The 19660-nt window shown below is 29.8% G+C and overlaps 1 protein-coding gene across 1 annotated transcript; it reads left to right on the forward strand.

Annotated features, from left to right (window-relative positions):
• The first annotated feature begins 11493 nt into the window (after positions 1-11493).
• LOC125830227 (GATA transcription factor 5-like) lies at positions 11494-12654 on the forward strand. The gene is made up of 2 exons (XM_049509435.1): positions 11494-11899; positions 11986-12654. Exons 1-2 carry the CDS (start codon positions 11618-11620, stop codon positions 12568-12570), a joined length of 867 nt encoding a protein of 288 aa, XP_049365392.1. The 5' UTR covers positions 11494-11617; the 3' UTR covers positions 12571-12654.
• The last annotated feature ends 7006 nt before the right edge of the window (positions 12655-19660 follow it).

A 19660-nucleotide genomic window follows, 5' to 3' on the forward strand; every position in this document is an offset into this window, starting at 1 on the left:
ATATACAGTGTAAAAATGTAGCATGATTACATCAAGTATCATCGATCGTTTCCAACAAAATAATGGTGAAAATTGTACCGCGAAAATATAAGTGAATTAGTTTGCACAAATAAAATCTTTTAATTTCATCATTTAATTTTCTTACTCCATTAAAAGAAAATCTTAGAAAGAAAACTATTTGCTATTGCTAAAACAATAATCATACAACTAAAGATAAATTATTTTCAAATTAAAGAACTTGGGATATATCTCTTTTAGGAATTTAAAAAAAGTTTCTATTATTTTTTTATTAAGAGAAGTGTTATTCTTTAAAGTTTTTCTCAATTTGTAGAAACACGTTTCATATTAAAGGACAATTTTAGATTTTGTCTTTTCATATTAATGTCTTCACATCTACATCAGCACAACTTTCAATCAAAATAAGAAACATGACCTAATGATGTGTTTGGTACAGAAGAAAATATTTTTCAAAAAGGGTGTGATCGGTACGAAAAAAAATATTTTCTGTGAAAAATGTTTATAGTCTTATTTTTGTTGGTGTGCTGATAAAATTTTATATTGATAGTTGAAAAGAAATGGAAATTACGTGTAAAGGTGCAGTGAAATTTTTATAGGTGTGAAGTTTTCTATGGAAAATCATGTGGATTTGGTCCAAAAATAAATATTATCATACCATGGGAAAGAATATTTTTGAATTGTTTTAGCCCAACAATTTTTTTGGCCGGCCCTTAAAAATGAAACATGTAATGCATGAATTTGAATTCAGTCAAATCTTAGTGTCGGTACCTCATACCAATGGGAAACCATAATATTTTTTAAAAAATAATTATCCTTTCTATTTACTAAGATGAAGTTATTTGATCAGAATCTGAATTTAATGATTGCAATTCAAGAAGGGTGATATGATTATATCATACACTTTAATTTAGGAAGATACAAGTTCATGAGCGGTTAAAAATATCTGCATTGAAATTTAAGAAATTCGAATCCCAGACCTCTAATTAAGAATAAAAATAAATCTCAATTATCATCCTACCTTAACTTATATTGATCACAATTATTTATTTAATTACGCCTTCAAAGTGTTAAAACCATATTTCTCCACATATATTCTAAACTGTACGTCTTTTATGAAAATAATTATCAAGCATATATGACCTTCGAATGGAAAAATAATAATTATATGTCAATTTTTAGATAGTTATATGTAATTACAATTGTGTCATAATTTCAAACGTACTATAAGTCATATAAATGGGACATATATCTGATCATTTGGTCTCATTCAAATTACATATCCCTTTTTGGTTCGTTTACTTGAAAAACATGTCATTTAGGCTTCGAACTCGTGAAAAGAACATAGATGACTAAGGTCATGTTTGGCCATAAAAATATTATTTTTAATTATTTTTTTACCTTATTTAAAAAATTAGTGTGTGGCTATACAATTTAACATTAATTGAAATTCGAAAAATACCTTAAATTCTTGTTTTACTTTTTTCACTTGACTTTCGGACAGTTATTTATTTTTAGATTTTGCCTTTTTTATGATGGCCGCCTCATGAAAATCTATGTTTCCTAAGAAGGTTCTACCACATGAAAACACTTATCCTTTGATGGTCCTGACCAAGAAATTATTGATTTCACCTTGCCAAATTGAGAATGTCCGACTTACTAATCAATCCGGTAAATTACTAGGGACTCAAATAACCCAGATTAGTCATATTTTTTTTTAAAAAAAAATAACCCTATTTATTTCATGTTTAGCTAGAATTCAAAATGGTACTATAAGTTAAAACTCTCTTTCAATTTCTATATATTCTCTCTTTACAAACTATGGATAACATTTTACAACTTTACAAGGAAAAGTCCAAAGTGTGAGGGTCTGGTGTGGAGGTGAGTCATGCATCTATTCAAATTTGTATTAATAATATTATGTTCAATAGTTGGGTATAAATTATTTATACATAAACCTAATAGACTGTTTATCATTTGTAATTTGGAAAACTGTATAACTAATACATGCAAATGTTATGAAAAAATATATGTATTATTTTATGCAGAATAGAAATTAAGTGGAATAATATTACATGAATAACTAAACTTAGCATAAAATAATGCATAGATTGTCTCATAACTAATCCCCACATTGCTAATACCTACAACTAGTTACCAAACGACCCCTAATAGTACGTAGTATCTCATATACGGGATCTAATCTATGACTATTTATTACTCTTTTATAGCTTATTTAGTTATATATATATATATATGTGTGTGTGTTTCAGATAACTTAGTCAAGTTAGGTGAGTTTGTTGGTTTTTAAAATTAGAGGTATAAATTATATTCATTTTAAAAATACATTCAAATTCTAAATAATTTTTTTTTTTATAGAAAGTACGATAAAACACAACTGCAACTGTAATTTTAGAAAATTCCAAACAAAATAAATAGTATTTAATTTTCATCACCAAAATGCCTACCAATGTGTCAATTTCAAAAGTCATAAAGTCACAAAAATTAGGCAACTAAATTGAATGCATATAGATCATCAAAAATGTGTCACAATTTCAAACAATGTAACCACCATATGATATATATATATATATATAATGAAAGGGACTTGAATTGTTGGTTATAATTAGTGAACCATCTTTCATTAGAAATGATGGATTGGACATACATGTTAAATATTAGGCCACAACATGTGTTGATTGACTGATGTAAAATTAATTCAATTGCCTTCACATGTGTAAATGACTCAGCAAACAGCACACTCATGAATTTCAAAGAAAAAAAAATAGCCTTTGACTGCCTAATTGCCATTTGAATATATTCTTCTCTATACTTCCCTTGGGTAGAAGATCTTACCCAATCATGTGTCCTAACAAAATTATGCATGTTAGTTCCACGTATATGAGACAGACAGAAGGCATGAGATGAGATGAGTAGTTTCTTATAGCTATTTTATAATCGATTTTTATTTAAAATATTAGAAAATCTTAGATACATTCTAAAATACAGATACATAGGTAAATAGGTGAGCGAGAGAAAAGATCAGAGACATGAGGGAAAGTCAACATATTTTAGATACATGTTAATTCGCTTGAATACAGTATATCTTGAATAAATTACACTTAATTTTGATCTCATAATAATTTTGAAAACACGTGAAAAAACATGTATTTAGATCCTAATCTAATAGGATTTGTGTTATTTGCCCTTTTTTCTTTCTTTCTTTTTTGGGGCAATCTACATAATTATGAGAGAGGGTTTAATATTTACTACATAGCTATTTAGAAAATATTCCTTTTTTAAAAATAAAAAAAAATCTTATAATATTTAGATTTTTCAGAAAACGATCTAAAGATCTATTTTGTATAAATTGAAAAATTTATGGAAACGTTAAATTATAATCTATTTTTTGTAAATATTATACGATAGTTTAATATTTCAATAGTAAATTATATTAGGACAACTATTACAAATACGAAAAATAAATTTAAGTATTAGCCTAAAAGGAGTGTTTGGTGTATTAAAGGATAGCTCTGTCTTTAATCATCTTTATCATATATTAATAGCTCTTGTATTACTAATATTATGTTTTGATATATATTGGTTATACACCCTATAATATAGAATAAAGCGTGTATTTGTTATACATAAACTGAAATCGTACCAAAGAAAAGATTAAATTATACTTTATCTCAATAACATGCTAAATTTTCTTATATATCCTATAAAACGATCCCTAATTTTAAACATAAAAATCAAAGTTAACCACAAAAGCTTTTCCTTGTTATCTCCTTTTTATTCTCATTATTGGGCCTTCATTGCTAGAGTGGGTGGCAGAAAGTGGGCCGTGATGGTTGCTCCACTTATTTCGAACTTATGTAGTACAAGGCAAAAGTTAACGGGAAAATTGTATGAAATAACAAATAATTAATTCAAAATAAATGTTATAATCACAGTTTCATTTAATTCTAATTCGTAGCAAACATTTTGCCATTCGCCTCTCTCCCCAAAAATCTCCCTTGCCACTCTCCCTCCTCTCTCTCAGTTTATACAAACACAAATGTATAAATTGTGATTGTGTTTGTGTTTGTGTTTGTGTTTGTGTTTGTATAAAGCGAGAGAAAACTGTATATACAAATATAAATACATATCTCTTTGTCCCACACACTTATAATTATACAATACAAATCTTCTTTTACCCAATTCTCTTTTGCCTTTCTCTCTTTCTCGCTTCATACAAACACAAATTATACAAAATATAATATATAATTTGTTTGTATAAAGCGAGAGAGAGATTTTTATACAAATCTATCTGTATAAAAAAATACAATCACATATACATATACAGATTTATATTTAAATACATATAATACACATATACATATACGACTGAAAATCACAACAAAAAAGCATATACTTATACAACTTATAGCCAAGTCAGTTTCTTATTTGTATACAAATTCCAAATATATACTTATACAATTGGAATGAATACTGAAATATACAGATTAATAGCTCCATAGCAAACATAAAATTTGTTATGGAGCGCAATTATGCAAACTATAACTATAACATACAAATATGATTTTTATGTTTGCTAAACTTAAAATTTACTCTATTCTTTTATTATTCCTTATTCTGGTTCATTTCACCTTTACTCTTTATTCTTTATTCAGATTTCTTTCTCATCCATTTTTATACAAATATTAATCTGAAAAACTGATAACTAATGATACATCATTATATAAATATTATTCAATGTATATTTCTTACAAATACATAGCATAAAAACACGTTTATAATACCGATATACCATTCATATTTTTATATTATATTATATTATATCATACACAATACGTGTAAATAACTCTCCACAAGTAAAATCCAGTTGGGAGTGCCACCCTCGAATGGGCCCTGCAGTGCGCGATCCGAATTTAGTCGGAGCTCCAATGTGGGCTCCGGACACCTATGGAAAACCAAAAAAAAAAATACTCTCCACAAGTAAATAAAACTCGAATGATACCAAATGACGCATTCAGTATACCAAAATATAGTTTAGATTTTTCAATGGAAAGTTAAGTCCATGGTGGGATAGGAGGTGGAAAATATGTTTTTCTTAAATTATGCTTAAATCAAACATTATCCTATAAAATATAAAAAATGAAATAATAAAATGTTGCCAAATATCTATTGTGAAATATGGTTCTTTATTCCAATAAAAACATTTACCAATCGTACGGGTAAAGTTGTCAAAAAGGGCAATCCCAGCCCCACTTGGCCCAAGCCTCATATGTAAAAAAATTGATGGGTTAGGGCAGGTCAACCCTTCATTTGGAAGCGCCTGAAAAATGTTCCGCTCAATCCAATCCAACCCTAGAAGAGTCACTTGCTGGGGGCAGGCTAGCCCTTCTTTTCTTCATTTTTTTTCTTTTTAAACTTAAAATTCTATAACATCAAGAAAATGAGAAGATTTTCAAATCAAATATGACAAATAATGGTGTTGTTTCAATAACACTAGCAAAAAATCTAGTGTGATTAACATGTATCTAGGATTCTAGATATGCGAGATACATGTATCTGGTGTGATGCATCTCAGATACACGAGCGAGAAAAGAGAGTGGAGAGCGAGATGGGAGGGAGGTGAGGGCGCGGGATTTGTCTATGTATCTTAGATACACGCGAATCCACTTGGGTATAACGTATCTAGAACAAATTACACCTAATTTTGAATCCATGTATCCCAAGATTACATGTATATGGACGTACCAAAATCTGATGAAACTCGTAATATTATAACTTAGCATGCATCTAAGTAATTAACTCATACATTAGTGAAATTTCTTCAAGTCATCCTTATATAAATAGTTTTGGCCCATGGCCCGACCCCGATCAAGTCTCAAGAGCCAAAAACTTATATGAGTTGGGGTTATAAGCGCTACCTTTAAATGGGCTTGAAAAATCTTATTACAACCCTACTCTATTAACGGATTAGATTGGAGCAGCCCCATGAAATAAGTTCATTTTGACAGCTTTACGTACAAGTTTAATTTTTTAGTAAAAAATATACATATTTTAAATGAAAAATATTTTTAAAAAAATCATTTTCTGCCAAGAGAAGAAAACTCTTTGCATATTGGTAGATTTTATTGATGTCCTTGATTTCATCTGTCAAAAAAAGTACACATTTATTTGCTTCGTCCGTACAGTTTAAAGTAATCAGTTATCATTGTGTTAAGTTTTTTTGTATTAGTACTTTTTAAAAAAATTGTTAATTGATAAGTAATTTTTAGTATTTCATGTGATATGTTTGAGATTAAAATATATTTTGATATCATGTCATATATTTTTAGTTTTCTTGAAACAAGAATTTATTAAAAAACAATCATTTTATCCTATGAAGGTAGGGCTAAAGTCTACGTATATCACATGCTAAACTTATGAATTATATTAATATGTTGTATTATCTTAGGATGTATATTATGTCATGTAGGTTAGATATGTTTATTTGTTCTATTTTACATAAATTTGTGCACATTTTAAGTTGGAGGGTGAATGTGCATGCGATTAAAGTCCCGATTCCTTGCTTTTTTGACAACAGTAAAATAATTGCTAGACAGAGGCGAATCCAGGATTTTAAGAAAACGGGTGCACCATTGCTTTAAAGATAATATCAAAAAAATTATAATAACAATAACTAAGCGAGCAATACATAAAAATTACATTACCACAAAAAATATCATTAGTTTACAATTGTACTCGACGAGACTTCATATTTTGAAAACGATTTATAATAGCATCATTACTTACATTTTCAAATATCTTCCGCTCTATCTTACAAACTAAACATCCATTCAAAAATTCTTCACCAATGCTATTCAACTTAATTAGTCACAAATTTAACTAGCAAATTTAAAATAAAATAAGAGAATCGCATATCTTTCACAATAAAAAATAAGGGAATCACACCCTTGAAAGTTCAAATAAAATAGAGGAATCACAATCTTTGCAAATTTAACTAAAATAGAGAAATCACACCCCTTTCACATTTAACAATAAGAAAATCACACATTCATAATAAAAAGAGGACTTATGCCTCTTTTGCATTCGAAATCACATATTCATAGAAAGAAGAGGAATCACACCCTTTTCACATTTAAAAAAAATAAGGGAATCACACCCCTTTCACATAAAAAAAAAAAGGGAATCACACCCCTTTCACATTAAAAAAAAAGGAATCACACCCTTCAAAATTGATAATATAATATGAAACACATTCCTTACAAGTTACATTCGCAAAATATGTAAGTTTGAGATAATCAATTCTTTAGCTATTGATGATTTCCTATTATAAGTAATGACAAGATTTTTTTATATGAAAACCCTAAAATTAAAGTGATACATATATATATATATATATATATATATATATTTATCTTGTTAGTTTGTTTATTAAAAAGAGAAATCATAAACTAAAATTACCTTAAACTTTGACAATGATGATTTATCTAAATTCTTGACTTGAAGTTGGAGACTTGAAACTTCTTCTTTGTGTGGAAAATAGAAAACAAATTTGAAGAGAGGAAAAATATTGTTGGAACTTGGAAAGTGTGTGGGAAGGAAACTTTTGAAGTCTTTTGACTTTTAAACTTTCAGAATTTAGCTTTTTCTTTCTTTTTTTTTAATGAAAAATGTGTTTTTAGTTAATAAAAATAAATTGAAGCGAATTGGAGCTGCCTGGGATCGAACCTGCGACCTGCGAGTTGAAATCTTGCAGTGGTACCAGTGAACCATCCAGCCATTTTGAGAACGGGTTCAACAAGTTTTAATTTAATATATTCTTTAATAATTATAGAAGTAATATATCGAGTTTAGTCGGATGACCACGGGTTCGGGTGACCCAAAATTAGTACATAAATTCGCCCCTGTTGCTAGACATAATATCAGTTCAAATGAAATTATATCATACCCGTTCGATCAAAAGCGGAGCTAAATGGGGTTCATGGGTTTAGACGAACCAATAGCTTTTCCGTAGACTCTTTAGAAAATTAAATAAATATATATGTATATTAACTTGTGAACTCCTTTACAAAATTGATTGACACTTAATATTAAAGAAGGGGTCATATAAATGTTTTTCACACTAGTGTTATGAGTTCAAATCCCATAATATCAACAAAAGTTTCTCTTTCTTTTTTTTTAAAGGAAACATGTTTTGCAATATTTTTCTGTTCTATCCTAAAGTTTAAAAGTTAAAACCCTAAACTCTTAATTCGGACTATGTCTCTAATATGACTAATATCCTGATTCCTTTTTGTTTTTTGGTAGCTAATGTAAAATGAGTGTTAAACATAAATATCAGTTGAGACGAAATTCTATTATGCCAATAAATTTTGATAGTGTTGTCACATGAAAGCAGTTAAAGTAGGCTACTTTCACATGAAATTAGGCATCATGTCCCAAAAGAGGAACACAAAGAAGCAGTTGGATTGAGAAGAAAGAATCATTTCAGAAACTAAACAAGGAGACAAAAAAGCTGTTGCCAAGTCATATTGATTTCTAATTCCTATATCTATTTTTAGGGAAAATAATAAGTAGTAAAAAAATTGTACATTATGTTTAGGGTAGATTTAAAATATATTTATGAATAGTTTTGAATTTTCAAATTTATTTAGAGTGAGTACTTTTAATTTCGATGTATTTAACAAACTCTATTTGTTACATTTGATGAGAATTGTGAAAAGAGTTAGTAGGATATGTTTTTAGAGACTGATATAACTTTTTTGAAATTTAAATATAATTAATAGACGTTTTTAAAATAAATATAAAAAAAATTATACCATACTATCCATATAAATGAGTAAAATATAACATAAATTGTAAAAGCTAATTCCAAATGTTAGCCCTTATTAAGAAATTTATTCTTTTCAAAGTTTCCCTTAAAAATAACAAACAACGATTGTATTTCTATGTTTCCCTTAAAAAAAACGTCAACACTATCCTCTAACCCTAGTTGTAGCCCCATAATTTTGAATAAGCGAATTCAAATCAGGATTTAGACCATTTCAAAAGTTATCTAGTGTACTAAAAATATCTAATTAATACTATTACGAAATGATATATTAATAGAAATTATATTAAAATGAATATGTTGTAATTTTATTAATGTAGTAATTACTTATGAGTGTTAGATTGGTAAGGAAGGGAGTTTGTGAATATTTGGTGGAAAATTAAGTAAAAAACCAAAAATATATAAATGAAAGGACTTATATGACTCATGATTGTGTTTGTTAAATAATTTGAAGTGTGGTAAAACTCACATAATTAGTGCAAAGAAATGGACCCAATCTCATTATAAGAAATAAAGATGTGGTGCGATAAGTTGAGATTTATGCGTTCTTAATGAGAAGTTTCGAGTTTAATCTTTGTGAATGAAAAAAGATTGGGTTGGGAGCACATATGCCCCTCAAAAATGAGCCGTTCTAAACACGAATACGAAGTAGTTAGAATTTTGAAACGAATATCAAATACCAAATAATAATAATAATAATTACACCTTTGTTTCATTTCCTAACGAATTGAAACAAATATGAATGATATAATTGATTATAATTACTTTGAGATTTAGATATTTTTTTGTTATTATTCAAAGTAGTCAATTTTTCAAAATGATTTTCTTAGTCTTGATTTGTCTGACATTAAGTTACATTCATGTGGTCAAAGGTCAAATCATAACATCTTAGAGATCAAATTTCAATAATTCATTGTTCCATTTAGAATTAAATTCAAATTCTTAAATCAATAATAGAGATAAGATTGTGAATTTATTTCTAAACGGGGTAATGAATCATTGAAATTTGAACTTTGAGATGTTGTGATTTTAAATTTTGAAATGTTTTAATTTTTCATCATTTATGAATTCTCAACACTTGGATAACGACCATGAAAATGAGTTATAGTGAAATCAGTCAATAATACTTAAGTCATGCTGGATTGTTTATAAGCAATTTTTTGGGGGTGACTCTTTTACACGAGTCTTACATATATTATTACACGTAAACACCATGTATGACGCAAATTGTTATATAGGATGTCACATAAGATGTGTGTGTCTATTTGTTGAACTTTATATAAGTTTAAGTGTCTATTTATACACAACTAAAATTGAAGAGTATAAATATAAAATGCTACCAAATTAAAAAAACATTATATATTATGCTTAAAACGTTTCATGCACTATTTTATTTTTATATATACGAGTACAAGAACTATTATATACATCGAGTTATTTGATGCAATTACATATATAAAAATTACATCGTGTGTATGTACATCTCCACCTTGCCTAATTAAGAAGATTTTCAAGTAAAAAAAATAACAATAAAAATACTTCTAGTCAAATAAATGAAAAGAACAATATTTTTGAGTCAAATTTAATATGTTGAAGATATTTTTGACCATTTTTCATAAAATTAAATTATCACAATATCAAGAAAGAATTAAGGGTCGTTTGGTGTAATGAATAAGAAAAATAATTTAGGATAAATTTTTAGTATCACTCAATTCATTGTTTGGTTATAAAGTGTGAGATAACTTATTGTAGGATTAATAATTATGATTGAGATAAGTTATTCAAACTTATGAGTAAATACTAATTTCGAAATAACTTATCTTTGGGATAAAAATATAAAATAATAAAAATATCCCTTTAAACCTTCTTTTATACATCACTTTTACATACATGTATATTCAAATCATTTTTAATATCATTTATAATAACATTCGCAATCTTCACTACTCATTATTTTTATGATTATATACATTTTAATTAAAAACTACACTATATAAATATAATTTTTATTCATGAATATATATATGTTCAATTTATTTGAATAATTTTTATATTTATTTATATTTTGATTTCTTTTAAAATGTTCATTCCACTATAAAATTACATATTTTAATTAAATAGTCTTTTAATCACTTGAAAATTTGTACTTCTGTTTTATGAAGATAACTTTAATATTTTACGATATATGAGTTATATGTACTTAAATAAAGTGGCATCAACAACAAAATTTCTTTTTACTTTAACAAACTTAAGATGATTTTTTTTATTTTTAAGCTAAATAAAATAGATATTTTATATTAAAAAACACACCACATAATTATGAAAATATAACACAAAAATATTTAAACTAAATAAAATTAAAAAAAAAACATTTTTAAGAATGAATAACTAAAACTAATAAAGAAAATATAAAAAACTTTATAACAAACAACTTATTATTAAAAACTATGTCATTCATATTATTTGAAAATAATCTTGACATAACTAATCTGATCATATAGCTTATCTCATTTCGACTAATTTCAACATAACTTGTCTTCGAATCAAACGAGTCCGAGTAATAAATATTTTAAAGAAGAAAACAATGATATCTCCTTACAAATTTCACCGTCTCTCACACTCCCATTTCCCATTCAATGCTTTACCGAACAGCTGCAAACTACTCTTCTTCTCCTCTGCAAGTACTTCTTCTTCCCCAATTTCCCCTGTTTTTCATCAATTTTTCAACCCATTTTACGTAACGCTTTTCGGTTTATGTTTTTGGGTGTTCAACAGGAGATGGACAGCTTCGATAAGGCATTGAAAACCAGCTATTTCAGGCCAGAAATCGCCATGAAAATGACCCACCACCAGTCCTCTGTCGATGATTTTTTCGTTGATAACCTTCTTGACCTCTCCAATGGCTTCGCTGAAGACGAAATTGAGCAATTAAACGAACACCCAAATGGATTTAACACCCAAAAACCTTGCTCTGTTTCACCCCAGAAGAAAATGGAACCTGAAAATGGAGATTTTGGTTGTGAACTCAGTTTTCCGGTAAAAACAAATTGTTCCGATTACGCTATTTTGTTATTTTTTATTTATTTTTTTTGAGAAATGGTATAAAAGGGTTTTGTTTATAGGAAAATGGGTTGGATAATCTCGAATGGCTATCTCAGTTTGTTGAAGAAGATTCGTATTCTGGGCATTCGTTGATTGGAAAACTACCGGTGAAGAAGAACCAGTCAGTGACGGAAAACCCGGTTCAGGTGAATTCATGTTTCACAGCTCCGGTTCAAACAAAGCCCAGAACTAAACGTGGGAGAATCGGCGGTCGAGTTTGGTCTTTCACCGGTTCTTCCACTTCCTCTGCTTCTTCCTCAACTACAACGACGACAGCTGAGTCAATCGTACGGTTTCCAGCGCCGGTGAATAAGCGGAGGAAGATGACGGCGGAGAAGCCGGTCCAACCGCGGCGGTGCAGCCATTGCGGTGTTCAGAAAACACCTCAGTGGCGGACCGGTCCAATGGGTGCAAAAACGCTTTGTAATGCATGTGGGGTCCGGTTTAAATCCGGTCGGCTATTGCCGGAGTATCGTCCGGCTTGTAGTCCGACGTTTTCGAGTGAACGACATTCGAACAACCACCGGAAAGTTTTGGAAATGCGGCAGAAGAAGGAGGCGGGAACCGGCGGTGCTCGGTTTGCTCCGCCGGTTCATAGTTTTTGAAGAATTTAGGAGTAGAAATTTTAGAGGGAAAAAAGACCGAACCGGAGTTGGTCCGGTTTATTGTGTACATTAATTCGTAGGATCTATGTTATAGTGTAATGTACTTTTCCATTTCCACCTAAATGAAAATTAAATTAAATTGGTGAGTTACCTATTATTTTGTTTATTTTTGGTAGAGAAATGGTCAAAAGCCCCTCAAATCTATATTCGAATTTTTAACTATACATTTTAACTTCACGAGAATCTTATCACCCCCTGTAGTGTTTAAAATTGAAATTTTTACCTCCCTGAATGCTTACTGGCAAAGTGAGTGTATTTCACTCTCTTAGAGAGAGTCTAAGAGAGTGAGTACAAAAAACAAATATTAAAATTTTATTTTTAATATCTCTTTTTACAAATATATGGTTTTTTATTATTTATTATATTTCTTCTCCATAGCAACAAAGACGAAATTCCTCCACCATTCACATTTAACCATCTCTAAGCCGTCATTGCCACCATCATTTTCACCGGATTCATTATTGTTGATTTCACATAAGCTTTTAAACTCTCATATAAAAAACTTCTAAAAATCAATCAAATCAATTAAAGATAAAATGACATGTATTTATATCACCCAAAAAAGGGATTTCGATCAAATTTGAAAAATAAAATCAAATTGGGTTTACATTAAATCCAATTGAACTTCCAAATTAGAATGTTTTCTAATTTATTTATAGATCCTTTAGTTTATTTTTCAGTTTATCCTCTCTCCGTTGCTCGACTGGCCGGTGAAATGCTACCGCAGCCACCACTATCCCCGCCTCCGGCGAAACCCAAACCACTAGCAAAATCATTTCTCCCCCCTGCACTGCTCCGAGACCAGCGAACTCCGCTGAACCAAGAAAAACCTCGACAAAGCAACGATATGCACAAATCTTGTTAGTTTGTTTTTCACGTTCTCCGACGAACAAAGCTCGAATATCACTTGACGAGCTCCGCTATCATTGTTCATCTTTGTTCTTCACAATCCAATTTCAGTGGATTTTGGTGTTAAAAGTTATGGTAAAGTTACTTTAGGAATTTGAAGGAAATGGAAGAAGAAGTTACTTTAGGATTTGAAGAAATTGGGAGAATATAGGAGAAAGGGGAAAGGAATTATAAAAAAAATTGAAAAAAAATATTAAATTAATCAAATTTTCACGTGTCAAGCGCGTGAAATTCACATATCAACATAGATGTGATTGTGGCCTTTTAAGGGTGTAATTATTTTAATTTTAAATAGTTCAGGGAGGTGATAGGACTCCCGTGAAGTTAAAGTGTGTAGTTGGAAATTCGGATATAGATTAGGGAGGCTTTTGACCATTTTCTCTTTTTGGTATATGTTTTAGGGAGAAGGCACACGTACCCCCTAGACTATGACCGAAATCTCAGAGACACACTTTAACTAAACTAAGGTCCTATTACCCCCCTGAACTCATTTTTAATATAATATTGTACACATTTTGGCTTATGTGGCACATCACATGACTCCACGCAGTTGAAGCGCGTTAGAGATATTTGGATGCCACGTAAGCCAAAAAAGTGTATAAAATTACAAAAAAAATGAGTTCAGGGGGTAATAGGACCTTAGTTTAGTTAAAGTGTGTCTCTGGAATTTTGGCCATAGTCTAGGGAAGTACTTCTACCTTTTCTCTTTTACAAATTTTGAAAGGGCTTAGAGCCGGTTTAGATTGGTTTAAAAAAAAGTAACTTTTAAAGTTTTTAGAAAGTGCTAAAATAATTTTAAAAATAAGTAGTTATGTGTTAAGATAAAACGGTCACCGTTATAAAAAAGTTATTAATGTATTGGGTAAATAAATGTTTTTAAACGTTTTTTTTTAATGAAAATGTTTAAAATACCCTTTAAACTGTTAATATTATAAAAAAGAAGAGGTTTTGAGATACTCTTTGGAGTGGCCCAGTGATTTGGACTTGAGATTTCCATGTTGGAGGTCTCAAATTTAAAATTCCTTGCTAGCAAAAGTAAAGGATTTGTTTACCTTCTGAGTCAAGTTCGTTACACCAGAGTTTTACATTATATGCACTTAAAGGGTAGCAACCGCAAATTTTCCTTATCATTGTGCTCATCAACATTCTAAATATATGTTGGATTTTCTTTGTGTGGATATTCATGATAGAAAGCAATGAAGGAGGGTTTATTGGTAATAAATGCTCGTGAAAACTTGCGCCGCAACGGCAAAAGAAGGGAAAGGGGAGATCTTAGGGTTTTATTTCGTAAGGGAAAATTTGAAATTATTTAAAAGAATTGAGGATACAAAAGTAATATCTTTGGTCAAACTTAAATGACTTTTAAGTTTAAAAAAAATGAAAAAGGGTAAAAAAAAATATCCCTAAAGTATGTGAAATAGACCACTTATACCCTCCATTACATTTTGGGATAAAATATATTCCCGCCGTTATTTGAAGAGACCACAAATACCCTCAAGAGTTAACTACCTAAATTTTTAGTGATGTGGCAAGCCACATGGGACTAATCCCTCCACCTAAGCATTGCCAACTAGGATTCACTGCAAAAGAACTTGACCTTTAGCGGCAATAAAGTCCCAAAATATTGCTACTAAAGGTTATGAGTGATTTTTAGTGGCGGCTAAGGTTGGAACAACCATTCGCTAGTAAAACCTATTTTTTCAACAAAAAAATATGATAATTAATTTTCGATTGCAACCTGATTTTCTAAAATCAATAAGTTGCACTATCAATATTAAAAACATCCAATATTATTACGAAAATCATCAAAATTACTTCTCGATTCAAATCTCTTACTACATAATGCATCATACTACATTTTATGCATTACATATGACATGAAAATAAAACATAAATTGTCTTCAAACTCCTCCTTATTCGATAGTATTTTTGGTTTTTTTAAAAACAATGAAGAAAAAAAAAATCAGAATTTTATGTTAAAAACCTTAGTGACGATATTCTAGGCTTTTGTGGCGAATGTTGTCGCCGCCAAAGGTCTAGTTCTTTTGTAGTGAATCCTAGTTGGCAATGCTTAGGTGGAAGGATTAGTCCCACGTGGCTTGCAAGTCACTAAAAATTGGGGTGTTAACTTTTGAGGGTATTTATGGTCTCTTAGGATAACGACGGGGGCATTTTTTATCCCAAAATGTAACGAAGGGTATAAGTGGTTTATTTTGCATAGTTCAGGGGCAATTTTGACTATTTTCCGTAAAAAAAAAATAGAAGTATGAGGAGTCCTACTTTTAGTATCTAACTTATTTTAAGTTATTTTAAACTTATTTTAATCTATTTTTATATTTGTCAAACGCTCCCAAAAGTTAAAAAAACGAACTTGAAAATAAGTTTGACCAACTTTTAAACCAATCCAAACAGACTTCTATTTTTATGCAGAGATTTAAATTTTAGTTTAAATTAAAGCTATAAGAAAATTTGGATGATAAATGATATATGCAGTGTAATTTCATCAGTTGATTTTGAAAAGAGTAAAATGAACACATTCTACTTTTATCTATATTGGGATACATAATCAAACAACAACAATAAAAATAAATCCTATATAATTCCACAAATAAAATCTAAAAAATATAATGTGTACTTAAATTTACCTCTATCTTATGAAGATCGAAAGATTATTTTCGAAACATCCCATACAAAGTACTACTAATAACACCAAAAAAGGGAAACTAACTAAATGAGTGACTTGCAATTGCACGCCAAACTAAGTAAAGTTAAAGGTTTGTTTCTGCTTTTATTCTATGTATAATATTAGACTCGAATTTGATATTTATTCCTATTTTATTAAGCCTTAATAAATAAAATATTAAACTACTTTGTAACGTTTGCAGCACATATACAACTAACAATAATATAATTATGATCTCATAAGTGCGGGTTGTTTTTTTATCTTTATAGGAATAGAACTATTTTTTATAAGCTTTTGGCCGAAAAAAAAAAGGTACCTTTGTAATATAATTGAAAGAAACTTGATAACAAAAGTCAAAAAGAACAAAATAAGCCAATGAAGCAATAAATAGTAATGTACTTTGAAGAAAAAGAAAATACATGACTACTAAATATAATATAATAAAATTGTTTTAGTAATGGAATTGTTTTAGTAAAATTCGAGGGCATCCATTAACTTTTAGCTCAAAGGCTCTAACTTTAAAAATATAGTTTAGAATCACCTTATGTATACACCCTGACTATTATTAGTTTCATTCCTGGAATTATTTAAAAATACTTATCAACTTGATTAATAGAACTTAAATACATCATCGATCTTGTAGCATGAGTGAAATACACCCTTAATTTCTCGCTAAATTTAGAGGTGTTTTCAATACTTTTCTCGACTTTTTATTAAGAGAAACATCCCCTTACAAGAGTTTGAGACTACTTGTTATGTAATGTGACAAATCGGGGATATGATCTAAGTCTAGTTAGTCAAGTAGAGAGCTGTTTTAAGACTATTAATAGTTTGAGGACGAAACTAATAATTCACGCCTAATTTAAATGTATTTTCAACACTTCTCTCTTTTATTCAATATTAAGTGTGTGTTTGATAGAAAACATGTAATTTTCTTGCAATCAAAAACAAAAAATTGCATTTTCCTTATAAAAATATTTTGCCAAAACAACTTTCTTCACTTATTTTTTTTTTCTGTTAGATCATTTGAAATACTTTCTAAAAATATAATTGTTAGCAAGAATGTATGAAATTACACTCAATGACTTTCAAAGTGGACGATCTTTAATTTTTGATTCCGCTTGTTCCATAAAAAATTCAAATTCAAATTTTCGCTCTCCTTTAAAATCAAATTTTTATACCCCTCATAGAAATTTGTATAAATTCAAAGAATATTTCATAATGATGACACTCTCATCAAAATGACAATGACATATCAAATTCAAAACTTGTTGACTTGATAATTTTGGAATTTGAATTTCAAACTCCTTTTTACCTCCAAATTTCAAACTCAATATGGGGAAAAATTAAGTAAATATATTTTATCTATAATTATGTTTTCCCTATTTTTATTAATGCTCTTACTTTTATCTATTTTCTCTAGCTTCAGGTGAGTCACTTTGAATGTAGATATTCCCAAAGTGAATTCCTCATTATTACGAGTGAATTTGGGAATATCTACATTCAAAGTGATTCATTATTAGAATAAATTTCTGTTATTTGGAGGAATTAAGACTTAATTGTAGACTTGAAATTTGAGAAATATGAGAGTTGACATGTTAATTGGCATCAATATTATGAGCTTGATTATAGATTTGAGTGAATTTTTGGGTCTAGACTAGCACATAGTAATGAGTGTTGTTAGTTTTGAAATCTTATTGTGATTATTTATTTGAATAGATTGTACTGATTTGGAAGTCCAACGAAAGAGGAATGCTTAAGTCCCAGAGTAATTGCTCGATTGTTTGAGACAAGTGGATTTCTCAACCCTTGTTAAGTGTATAGAATTTTGTATTTCCTCGTGGTATGTGTTGGGAAGTAATGAGACTTGGTGATGGGTTGACTTGTCCATATTTAATAATTCTAATGATGAAAAAAGGGTAATAAAAGGCAATGTGATTAATTATTGGTGTATGATGTGTTGAGAATGATTTGAAAGACTTATTGATTCATTGTTGATGTTGTATCACGATTGTGTTGCTGTGCATTGTGCATTGTTATGAAAATAGTCATCTCCTCATTATTTGTGTGAACATGTCATTTGCATTGGTTCTGAGACATGGTTGTGATAAATGTTATGTGAATTGAGTAAGAATAAGGAATTAAAGAGGATGTACCATTTCGAAGGACGTCTCAGCGCCGCGACGGATATTTTGATTTGAGGGACGTGTCGTATGCCACAATGAATTTATTATCGAGGGAAGTGTCGCACGCCGCGACAGATTCTATTATAGAGGGACGTGTCGCACGCCGCGATGGATGCATGGATAGATATGTCTCTCATGGGTCCCGGATTGAGAGACAACGAGTGTGTATCGTTAGGTCGGACATGCATCACTATACTTGACATTGCATTGCATATCTATATCATTTGTGAACTTGTGAGTGTCTTTTGTGTAACTTGTGAATGATGAACTTGATCTCGTGTGTTGCCAATATGCTATGTTGGAGTGTTGTTATTGAGCTATGTTCTAGCAAATAGTAGTGAACTATTAGGTTGTGCTGATTTTATGCAGGTTGTAATTGTGTTCGGTTGGGGCGGTAGGAGTATCCGTATTCTATATTCTTACCTTGTGTTTTGGAGTTCCCTTGTTGAGTACCGTGTATTGGTACTCACCCATTGCTTCTACATTTGTGTAGGTTAAAAGCTCGGATCTTCATGATGCTCTCTCTTATCTTATTGTCTGAGGCTTCCTATGGAGATTTATGAGGTAGTTGATTGTATCTCAGCAGACCTTTTCACTCCTATTTATGATCTTGTTCTACTTTAGAGACAACATCATTTGAGACTTGTTTATTTCTTTCACATCTATTGTAATACATTAGAGGTTTGTGCACGTGACAACCAGGTTTTGGGGATTTAGCTAAGTTGACTTATTATCCGCATTATAAATTGTTATTCAATTTTTAGTTAGAGTTTATTTCCGCATTATTTTATAGTACTGAACATTTATTCTCGTTTTACTTCCGCATTCACTGTATTAGTTAGGTTTTAGGCTGACTTGTTTTGATGGGATAAGACGAGTGTCATCACGTCCATTTTTGGATCGTGACAGTAAACCCGCCCCTAGTTTGATGTGATTGTGTCGTTAACTCCATTCATAACTATTGCCATTGTCCACCATTATCAATTACCATCATTATTATCGCGTACCATTATAAATTACAATCATTCACCATCTTCAACTACCACCATCATTACTCATATAAATGAAGATATGTTTCCTCATTGAAGTAGTTTTGTAATTTACCTTGCATCCTAATCTTTGTAATTAACTTTGTATATATTTTGTTAAGTGAAAAGAAAAATAGCATAATTAAAGAATAATGCCTATTTTAAGGAAAAACTTAAACAAATAAATAATATAGATCAATCAAACATTGGTGCAAAAACAATAT

The sequence above is a fragment of the Solanum verrucosum genome, unplaced genomic scaffold, assembly GCF_900185275.1.
Source record: "Solanum verrucosum unplaced genomic scaffold, falcon-dt-bn FXZP01000072.1, whole genome shotgun sequence".
NCBI classification, from domain to species: domain Eukaryota; kingdom Viridiplantae; phylum Streptophyta; class Magnoliopsida; order Solanales; family Solanaceae; genus Solanum; species Solanum verrucosum.

What these genes read in the sequence shown, in the direction of transcription:
- LOC125830227 (XM_049509435.1), top strand. Translation starts at nt 11,618, where the DNA reads ATGTTTTTGGGTGTTCAACAGGAGATGGACAGCTTCGATAAGGCATTG. An exon ending in GTTGTGAACTCAGTTTTCCG is followed by an intron (nt 11,900 to 11,985) that starts GTAAAAACAAAT and finishes TTTTGTTTATAG; the next exon opens with GAAAATGGGTTGGATAATCT.